This window comes from Platalea leucorodia (assembly GCF_965183815.1).
Source record: "Platalea leucorodia genome assembly, contig: HAP1_HAP1_SCAFFOLD_621, whole genome shotgun sequence".
In the NCBI taxonomy this organism is placed as follows: Eukaryota; Metazoa; Chordata; class Aves; order Pelecaniformes; family Threskiornithidae; genus Platalea; species Platalea leucorodia.
The window spans coordinates 11,761-20,797 of record NW_028121012.1 but is presented as its reverse complement, the minus strand read 5'-3'; the positions used below and the strand labels follow the sequence as shown (position 1 = coordinate 20,797).

The following is a 9,037-nucleotide window of genomic DNA, read 5'->3' as shown; positions in this document are numbered from 1 at the left end:
GCCCCGACGCCACCGCGGCCGCCGCCGCCGTCACCGCGCCCGGCGCCGATGTCACCGCGCCCGGCGCCGATGTCACCGCCGCCGCCGCCGCCGGAGGAAGAGGAGGAGGCGAGGAAGGCGCCCCCCGCCCCCAGCCCCGCGCCCGACCTCTTCGTCCTGGAGATCGAGACCTTGCCCTTGGAGCTGGGCGAGACCCCCCCCACCTCCCCTCCCCCCCCGGGGGGTTCCGAGGCCACCCCCAAAACCCCCCCCTCCCCCCAACCCTCCCAGCCCCCCCTCCCCCCCCCCCCCCGAGGCCGTCTCCTCCCGCGCCCCCGCGGAATCGGGGGGGGGGCGATGGCTTCGCCCCCCTTTTCCCCCAGGGAAGGGGCCCCCCCTCCCCCGAGCCCCCGGCCCCTGGAGAAGGGGGGTGGGGGGGGTGGGGGCGGGAGGGGGAGGGGGGGGGGGAGGGGGGGGGGCACCGCTATCAGCTCCACCAGTTTGAATGGCGGCGCCCAGCCCCCCCCCGCGCAAACGGAGTCGGTTGGATCTGCCCGCCGGGGGGAGGTGAGGGGGGGCTGGGGGGTAACGGGGGGGGTAAGGGGGTCCGGGGGGGGGGCTGGGGGGGGTAAGGGGGTCCTGGGGGGTAATGGGGGGGGGTAATGGGGGGGTCCTGGGGGGTTAAGGGGGGTGCTGGGGGGGGGGGAATGAGGTCCTGAGGGGGGGGGTAAGGGGGTCCTGGGGGGGGGTAATGGGGTCCGGGGGGGGTAATGGGGGGGTCTGGGGGGGGTAATGGGGGGGGTAATGGGGTCCTGGGGGGGGGTAATGGGGGGGCTGGGGGGGGGTAATGGGGTAATGGGGGAGGTAATGGGGGGGTAATGGGGGGGGTAATGGGGTCCTGGGGGGGTAATGGGGTCCTGGGGGGGGGCAAGGGGTGGGCTGGGGGGGGTAATGGGGGTCCCAGGGGGGGTCTGGGGAGTTCTGGGGGGGGGGTAATGGGGTCCTGGGGGGGGATAAAGGGGTCCTGGGGGGGCTCTGGGGGGGTAATGGGGTCCTGGGGGGGGTCTGAGGGGTGCTGGGGGGGGGATAAGGGGGTGCTGGGGGGGGTAAAGGGGTCCCGGGGGGGGGGTAATGGGGTCCTGGGGGGGTCCAGGGGTCCGGGGGGGGGGTAAGGGGGTCCGAGGGGGCTCCAGGGGCCCTTGGGGGGGGCTGGGGTGCTGGGGGGGTGACGGTGGTGCCCCCCAGCCCCTGCCTGGAGGTGCACAGCGTGGGGGAGGAGGAGGAGGAGGGGGGGGGTCCCGGGGCGCTGCCCCCCCCCCCCCGCCAGAGCCCCCTGCCCGACTCCACCCGGGCCGACTCCCCCGGGAGGGACCTGGTCAGCAGCTCCCAGGGCAGCCCCCGGCCCCGGCCCCCCCGGGCCTGCAAGGTGAGGGGGGGCCCGGGGGTCCTGGTGGGGGTCCTGGGGGGGCCATGGGGTACTGGGGGGGTCCCAGAGGGTCCTGAAGGGTCCCAGAGGGTCCTGGGGGGGCCCTGGGGGGACCCATGGGGTGCTGGGGGGGGGTCCCAGGGGGTCCTGGGGGGGTCCCAGAGGGTCCTGAGGGGTCCTGGGGGGTCCCAGAGGGTCCTGGGGGGGTCCTGGGGGGGGCCATGGGGTACTGGGGGGGTCCCATGGGGTACTGGGGGGGGTCCTGGGGTGGTCCCAGAGGGTCCTGGGGGGGGTCCCATGGGGTCCTGGGGGGGGTCCTGGGGGGCTCCTGGGGGGCCATGGGGTGCTGGGGGGGGTCCCAGGGGGTCCTGGGGGGCACCCAGAGAGTCCTGGGGGGCTCCTGGGGGGGCCATGGGGTGCTGGAGGGGGTCCTGGGGGGGCCCAGAGGGTCCTGGGGGGTCCCATAGGGTCCTGCGGGGGTTCGGGGGGGTCCTGGGGGGTCCCATGGGGTGCTGGGCGGGAACCCGGGGGGTCCTGAGGGTCCTGGGGGGGCCCAGGGGGTGCTGGGGGGTCCCGGAGGGGTTCTGGGGGGTCCCATAGGGTCCTGAGGGGCTTCTGTAGGGTCCCAGGGGGGTCCTGGGGGGTCCCATGGGGTGCTGGGGGTCCCAGAGGGATCCCATAGGGTCCTGGGGGGGGGTAGGGGGGTTCTGGGGGGGCCCGGGGGATTCTGGGGGGTCTTGGGGCGGTTCTGGGGGATCCCATAGGGGTCCTGGGGGGTCCCAGGGGGATTTTGGGGGGTCCTGGGGGGTCCTGGGGGGGCCCATTGGGTCCGGGGGGGTCCCAGGGGGTTGCTGGGGGGGGGTCCCGGGGGGAGGCAGGGGGGTTTTGGGGGGTCCCCGGCCCCCCCTGACCCCCCCTCCCCCCCCCAGACCAGCGTGGCGACGCAGTGCGACCCCGAGGAGATCATCGTGCTCTCGGACTCGGACTGACCACGCCCCCGGCCCGGCCCGGCCCCGCCCCCCTCCGGCCCGGCCCCGCCCACCCCCCGCCCTGGCCCCGCCCTCACCCAATAAAGCTCCGTTTTCTTACTGCGCCGCCGGCGCGGTCCCTTTAAGAGCCCCCCCCCTCGGTGGGCGGGGCCTCGGAGGGGCGGGGGCGCCACGGCGCCTGCGCGGCGGCGGCCCCGCCCCCTTTTCCCCGCGGCGGCGGGTGACGCGGGAGGGGGCGTGGCCGGGCGGATTTAAAGGGGCCGCGGAGGCGGGGCGGGGGGGGGGGTGCGGTGTCGGCGGGGAGCCGCGGCCCCTTTAAGGCGGGCGGGGGGGCGGGGCCGGGGGGGAGGGGCGCCAAGATGGCGGCGGCGGCGCCCTGAGCCCCAGCGCGCGGGTGAGCGGCGGCGGGGGGGGGGGGGGGGGGCGGGGGCGGGGGCGGGGCCCGCCCGGGACGGGGGTACGGGGGGGGAGGGGGGGGCTATAGGGGAGCCTATAGGGGGGCCTATAGGGGGGCCTATAGGGGCCGGGGGTGGAGGGGCGGGGGGGGGTAGGGGGGCCTGTAGGGGAGCCTATAGGGGCCGGGGCTATAGGGGGGCTATAGGGGCCGGGGGTATAGGGGCTATAGGGGCTGGGGGTGTAGGGGCTGGGGCTATAGGGGCCGGGGGTATAGGGGGGCCTATAGGGGCCGGGGGTATAGGGGCTATAGGGGCTGGGGGTGTAGGGGCTGGGGGGTATAGGGGCCGGGGGTATAGGGGGGCCTATAGGGGCCGGGGGTATAGGGGCTATAGGGGCTGGGGGTGTAGGGGCTGGGGGTATAGGGGCTATAGGGTTTGGAGGTACAGAGGGGGTGGAGGGGAGCCTATAGGGGTCCGGGGGTATAGGGGCTCTAGGGGCTGGGGGTGTGGGGGAGCCTATAGGGGCTATAGGGGGGGTGTAGGGGCTGGGGGCTATAGGGGCTGGGGGTGTAGGGGGTGTCTAGGGGAGCCTATAGGGGCTGGGGGTGTAGGGGCTATAGGGTTTAGGGGTACAGAGGGGGTGGAGGGGAGCCTATAGGGGTCCGGGGGTATAGGGGGCTATAGGGGCTGAGGGTTATGGGGGGGGGTGTGGGGGAGCCTATAGGTGCTGGGGGTATAGGGGCTATAGGGGCTGGGGGTGTGGGGGGTGTTTAGGGGATCCTATAGGGGCCGGGGGTATAGGGGCTATAGGGGCTGGGGGTATGGGGGCTATAGGGGCTGGGGATGTGGGGGGTGTTTAGGGGAGCCTATAGGGGCCGGGGCTATAGGGGATGGGGGTGTAGGGGCTATAGGGTTTGGAGGTACAGAGGGGGTGGAGGGGAGCCTATAGGGGTCCAGGGGTATAGGGGCTATAGGGGCTGGGGGTATGGGGGGGGTGTGGGGAGCCTATAGGGGCTATAAGGGGTGTGTAGGGGCTGGGGGCTATAGGGGCTGGGGGTATAGGGCCTATAGGGGCTGGGGGTGTAGGGGGTGTTTAGGGGAGCCTATAGGGGCCGGGGCTATAGGGGCTGGGGGTGTAGGGGGTGTTTAGGGGAGCCTATAGGTGCTGGGGGTATGGAGATGAGGGTATAGGGGCTACAGGGTAGCCTATAGGGGCCGGGGGTATAGGGGCTATGGGGGGGGTGGTGGGGGCTGGGGGGTACAGGGGCTGGGGGGGTAGGGGAGCCTATAGGGGCCGGGGGTACAGGGATCGGGGTATGGGGGAGCCTATGGGGGGGTGTAGGGGCTGGGGGTGTAGGGGGTGTTTAGGGGAGCCTGTAGGGGCTGGGGGTATGGGGGGTGTGGGGGAGCCTATAGGGGCTGGGGGTATAGGGGCTATAGGGGCTGGGGGTACAGGGAGGGTGGAGGGGGAGCCTATAGGGGCTATGGGGGGAGGTGTGGGGGGCCAGGGTATAGGGTTTGGGGGGTATAGGGGCATCTATAGGGGCCGGGGCTATAGGGGCTGGGGGTGTGGGGGGGTGTAGGGGCCAGGGCTATAGGGGTTGGGAGTATAGGGGGTGTTTACGGGAGCCTATAGGGGCTGGGGGTGTAGGGATCGGGTATAGGGGAGCCTATAGGGGTCCAGGGGCTATAGGGGCTATAGGGGTTGGGGGTATCGGGGGGGGTGGGGGAGCCTATAGGGGCTATGCGGGGGGTGGGGGGCAGGGGGTGTAGGGGGTGTTTTAGGGGAGCCTACAGGGGCCGGGGGTATAGAGGTCAGGGCATAGGGGCTATAGGGGCTATAGGGGCTGGGGCTATGGGGGTGCCTGGGCCCTATAGGGCCTGGACATATAGGGGTGTATGGCTGTAGGGGCTGTGTGGGGCTATAGGGGCTGTGTGGGGCTATAGGGGGGATGTATAGGGAGTGGAGCTGTAGGGGGGGGGCGTATGGGGGGCTATAGGGGGTGCTTGGGGCACGGAGGGCCTGGGCTGTGGGGTGATATAGGGGCCGGGGGTGCGCAGGGTGCTGTAAGGGCCGGGCTATAGGGGCCACGGGGGGGTGGAGGGGCTGGGGGCTCTTGGGGGGCATGGCTGGGGTTCGGGGGGGGTATGGGCTCTATAGGGGCTGGGGTTATAGGATCCGTGGGGGGCGCAGAGGGGCTGGGGGCTGTAGGGGCCGGGGTCTATAGGGGCTGGGGTCTGTAGGGTTGGGGATGCTATAGGGGCCGGGGCTATAGGGGCTGGGATCTATAGGGGCTGGCGGCTGTAGGGGCCGGGGTCTATAGGGGCGGGGGTCTGTAGGGCTGGGGGGGTCTATAGGGGCTGGGGTCTGTAGGGTTGGGGGGGGGCTATAGGGCTGGTGTCTATAGGGGCGGGGGGTCTGTAGGGCTGGGGGGGGGCTATAGGTGCCAGGGGCTATAGGGGCTGGGGGCTGTAGGGGCTGGGGGCTATAGGGGATGGTGTCTATAGGGGCGGGGGTCTGTAGGGCTGGGGGGGCTATAGGTGCCAGGGGCTATAGGGGCTGGGGGCTATAGGGGCTGGTGTCTATAGGGGCGGGGGTCTGTAGGGTTGGGGGGGGGGGCTATAGGGGCCAGGGGCTATAGGGGCCAGGGGCTATAGGGGGCTGCGGGCTATAGGGGCTGGGGCTATAGGGGCTGGTGTCTATAGGGGCGGGGGTCTGTAGGGCTAGGGGGGGGGCTATAGGGGCCAGGGGCTATAGGGGCTGGTGTCTATAGGGGCGGGGGTCTGTAGGGCTGGGGGGGCTATAGGGGCTGCATGGAGAGGGGGGTGCAGGGGAAGGGGGGGTATAGGGACCGTATAGGAAGCGTATAGGGGCCCTATAGGGGCCGGGGGGGGAGGGGGGGGCTGAGCTGCGGCCTGGCCGAGTTCAGGGGCCTGGGGGCGCTTTGGGGCGAATGGAAGGGGTTTGGGGGGAATTGGGGGGGGGGTAAAGATTTGGGGCGGAATTAAGGGTTTTGGGGAGAATTTGGGGCAGAATCGAGGGGTTTGGTGAGAATTGGGGGCGAATTTGGGGGGGGTTGGTAAAGATTTGGGGCAGAATCAAGGGTTTTGGTGAGAATTTGGGGAGGAATCGAGGGTTTTGGTGAGAATTTGGGGTGAATTTGGGGGGGTTTGGTAAAGATTTGGGGCAGAATTAAGGGTTTTGGTGAGAATTTGGGGAGGAATCGAGGGGTTTGGTGAGAATTTGGGGCAAATTTGGGGGGTTTGGTGAGAATTTGGGGCAGAATCGAGGGTTCGGTGAGAATTTGGGGCAAATTGGGGGGGGGGTTGGTAAAGATTTGGGGCAGAATTGAGGATTTTGGTGAGAATTTGGGGCAGAATCGAGGGTTTTGGTGAGAATTTGGGGCAGAATTTAAGGGTTTTGGTGAAGACTTGGGCAGATTTTGGGGGTTTCGGTGAAAACTTGGGGTGGATTTTAAGGATTTTAGTGAAGGCTTGGGAGATTTTAGGGATTTTTGGTGAAGACGGGGCCGATTTGAGGGGATTTGGTGTAGATTTGGGGCAGATTTTAGGGTTTTGGTGAAGACTTGGGGCAGATTTTAAGGATTTTGGTGAAAATGGGGCAGATTTTAAGGGATTTGTTGAAGACTTGGGGCCATTTTAGGGGTTTTGGTAAAGACTTGGGCAGATTTGAGGGTTTTGGTGAAGATTTGGGGCAGAATCAAGGGTTTTGGTGAGAATTTGGAGCGAATTAAAGAGATTTTGGTGAGAATTTGGGGCGGAATTTAAGGGTTTTGGTAAAGACGGGCACATTTTAGGGATTTTTGGTGAAGACGGGGCAGATTTGAGGGGTTTTGGTGAAGACTTGGGGTGGATTTTAAGGATTTTGGTGAAGACAGGGCAGATTTTAGGGATTTGGTGAAGACTTGGGGCTATTTTGGGGGTTTTGGTGAAGACTTGGGGCCGATTTGAGGGATTTTAGTCAAGGCTTGGGAGATTTGAGGGATTTTTGGTGAAGACGGGGCAGATTTGAGGGGATTTGGTGAAGATTTGGGGCAAATTTTAGGGTTTTGGTGAAGACTTGGGCAGATTTGAGGGGTTTTGGTGAAGACTTGGGGCAGATTTGAGGGATTTTGGTGAAAATGGGGCAGATTTTAACGGATTTGGTGAAGACTTGCGGCTATTTGGGGGGTTTTGGTGAAGACTTGGGGCCAATTTTGGGGGTTTTGGTGAAGACTTGGGGCCGATTTGGGGGGATTTTAGTGAAGGCTTGGGAGATTTGAGGGATTTTTGGTGAAGACGGGGCCGATTCGAGGGGTTTTGGTGAAAAATGGGGCCGATTCGAGGGGTTTTGGTGAAGGCGTCGGGGGCGGCCGCCCCCCCCCCTCTCTAACCGCCCCCCCCCCCCTCCAGGAGCGTCGCCGCCGGGGGCAGCGCCATGGAGGCCTCGTGCGGGCGGCGGCGGCGGCGGCCTGGTCCACGTTGACTTCCCGGAGATCACCAGCGCCTTGTTGGCCAACCTCAACCACCAACAACGGGTGGAAGGGAAACTCTGCGACATCTCCATCCACGTCCAAGGTCGGGTTTTCCGCGCTCACCGCGCCGTTTTGGCCGCTTCCTCGCCCTATTTCCACGACCAAGTCCTCCTGAAGAACATGACCTCCATCGTCTTACCCAGCGTCATGGATCCCGGCGCCTTCGAAACCGTCTTGGGGTCGGCCTACACCGGTCGCCTCTCCATGGCTCCCGAGGAGATCGTCAACTTTTTGACGGTGGGGAGCGTCCTCCAGATGTGGCACATCGTCGATAAATGTACCGAGCTCCTCAAGGAAGGTCGAGCCGCCCCGGCGCCGCCGGGACCCTCCTCCTCCTCCTCTTCCTCCTCCTCCTCCTCCTCCTCCCGCGCCCACTCCAGTCGCACCAGCGACAACCAGTCGCCCAGCAGCAGCAACTACTTCAGCCCCCGCGACGCGGCCGAGGGGCCCGAGCCCCCCAAGTACCAACCCCGGGGGGGCCCCGAGGAGGTGGGGAAGGGCGGGGGCGGGGACCTGCTGGAGGGCGGAGGAGGGCAGCGAGGACGGCGACGGCGGCCGACGCCCCCTCTACGTCCAACCCAGCATCGTCCCGCAGAAGCAATGGGTCTACGTCAAGCAGGAATGGTTGCAGGAAGATTTGGTCCTCACCTGCGAGGAAGACGAGGATCCGGTGGAAGGCCCGGCCCGGGGAACCGAGGGGCCTCCCCGCGCCGCCGCCGTCGGCCCCCGTCCCGCCGCCCCCAAACTGGAGGAGCAGGTGAACTTCTGCGAATCCTCCGCCGATTTCCCTTCGCCCTACGAGACCTTGGAAGACGCCGGCGGCGGCGGCGCCTCCTTCCCGCCTCGTTCCCTCCTCCCCATGGACATGCAAGGCAACCAAATCCTGGTTTTCCCCGCCTCAACCCCCCGTCGAACACGGCGCCGTCCAACTGACGGCGGCGGCGCCCGACGGCAACAAGATCTTCATGTGCCATTGCGGCAAGGCCTTCTCCCACAAGAGCATGGAGGGACCGCCACGTCAACATGCACCTCAACCTCCGCCCCTTCGATTGCCCCGTCTGCAACAAGAAGTTCAAGATGAAGCACCACCTCACCGAGCACATGAAGACCCACACCGGCCTCAAGCCCTACCAGTGCGACGTCTGCGCCAAGAAGTTCATGTGGCGCGACAGCTTCACCCGCCACAAGGGCCACTGCGAACGCCGCCAACGCTTGGCCGGCGCTTTGCCGGGCCCGCCCGCTCTTCCCGAGGTGGCCAAGAAGGAGCGGGGGTTGGGGGGAGGAGGGGGAGGGGATGGGGACTGGGGGACGTTGCGGGAGGGCCCCGCCGGCGGGTCGCCGCGGGGGGAGGGGGGCTTCGCCGGGGGGAAGATGTGAGGTTGAAGGTGGGGGAGGGGGGGGGGGGGGGCCGGTACGGTTGGGCGCCGTCATGGCCAGGTGTTTGGGTGCCATCATGGCCGGAGAATTGGGTGCCATCATGGCCAGATGTTTGGGTCCCGTCCCACCCAGATGTTTGGGTCCCACCACATCTGGGCACCGAGGTCCCATCATGGCTGGACAACTGGGTGCCATCATGGCCAGGTGTTTGGGTCCCATCATGGCTGGAGAATTGGGTGCCATCATGGCCAGATGTTTGGGTCCCATCCCACCCAGATGTTTGGGTCCCATCACAGCTGGAGAATTGGGTGCCGTCATGGCCAGGTGTTTGGGTCC

At 67.3% G+C, this 9,037-nt stretch overlaps 2 protein-coding genes across 2 annotated transcripts; both read left to right on the top strand.

The window, feature by feature from the left end:
• The first annotated feature begins 376 nt into the window (after window positions 1-376).
• DAXX (death domain associated protein) lies at window positions 377-2,493 on the top strand. The gene is made up of 3 exons (XM_082339245.1): window positions 377-546; window positions 1,225-1,405; window positions 2,335-2,493. The coding sequence occupies exons 1-3, from the start codon at window positions 485-487 to the stop codon at window positions 2,392-2,394; spliced, it is 303 nt and encodes a 100-aa protein (XP_082195371.1). The 5' UTR covers window positions 377-484; the 3' UTR covers window positions 2,395-2,493.
• Window positions 2,494-2,724: 231 nt separating this feature from the next.
• ZBTB22 (zinc finger and BTB domain containing 22) lies at window positions 2,725-8,701 on the top strand (the record flags this gene model as incomplete). The annotated part of the gene is given in 5 exon segments (XM_082339247.1): window positions 2,725-2,788; window positions 7,203-7,845; window positions 7,847-8,216; window positions 8,218-8,328; window positions 8,330-8,701. Coding segments are annotated over 5 exon segments (1,560 nt in total), but the record flags the coding sequence as incomplete, so codon positions are not given.
• Between the last annotated feature and the right edge of the window lie 336 nt (window positions 8,702-9,037).

What these genes read in the sequence shown, in the direction of transcription:
- DAXX (XM_082339245.1), top strand. Translation starts at nt 485, where the DNA reads ATGGCGGCGCCCAGCCCCCCCCCGCGCAAACGGAGTCGGTTGGATCTG. An exon ending in GATCTGCCCGCCGGGGGGAG is followed by an intron (nt 547 to 1,224) that starts GTGAGGGGGGGC and finishes GGTGCCCCCCAG; the next exon opens with CCCCTGCCTGGAGGTGCACA. An exon ending in GGCCCCCCCGGGCCTGCAAG is followed by an intron (nt 1,406 to 2,334) that starts GTGAGGGGGGGC and finishes TCCCCCCCCCAG; the next exon opens with ACCAGCGTGGCGACGCAGTG.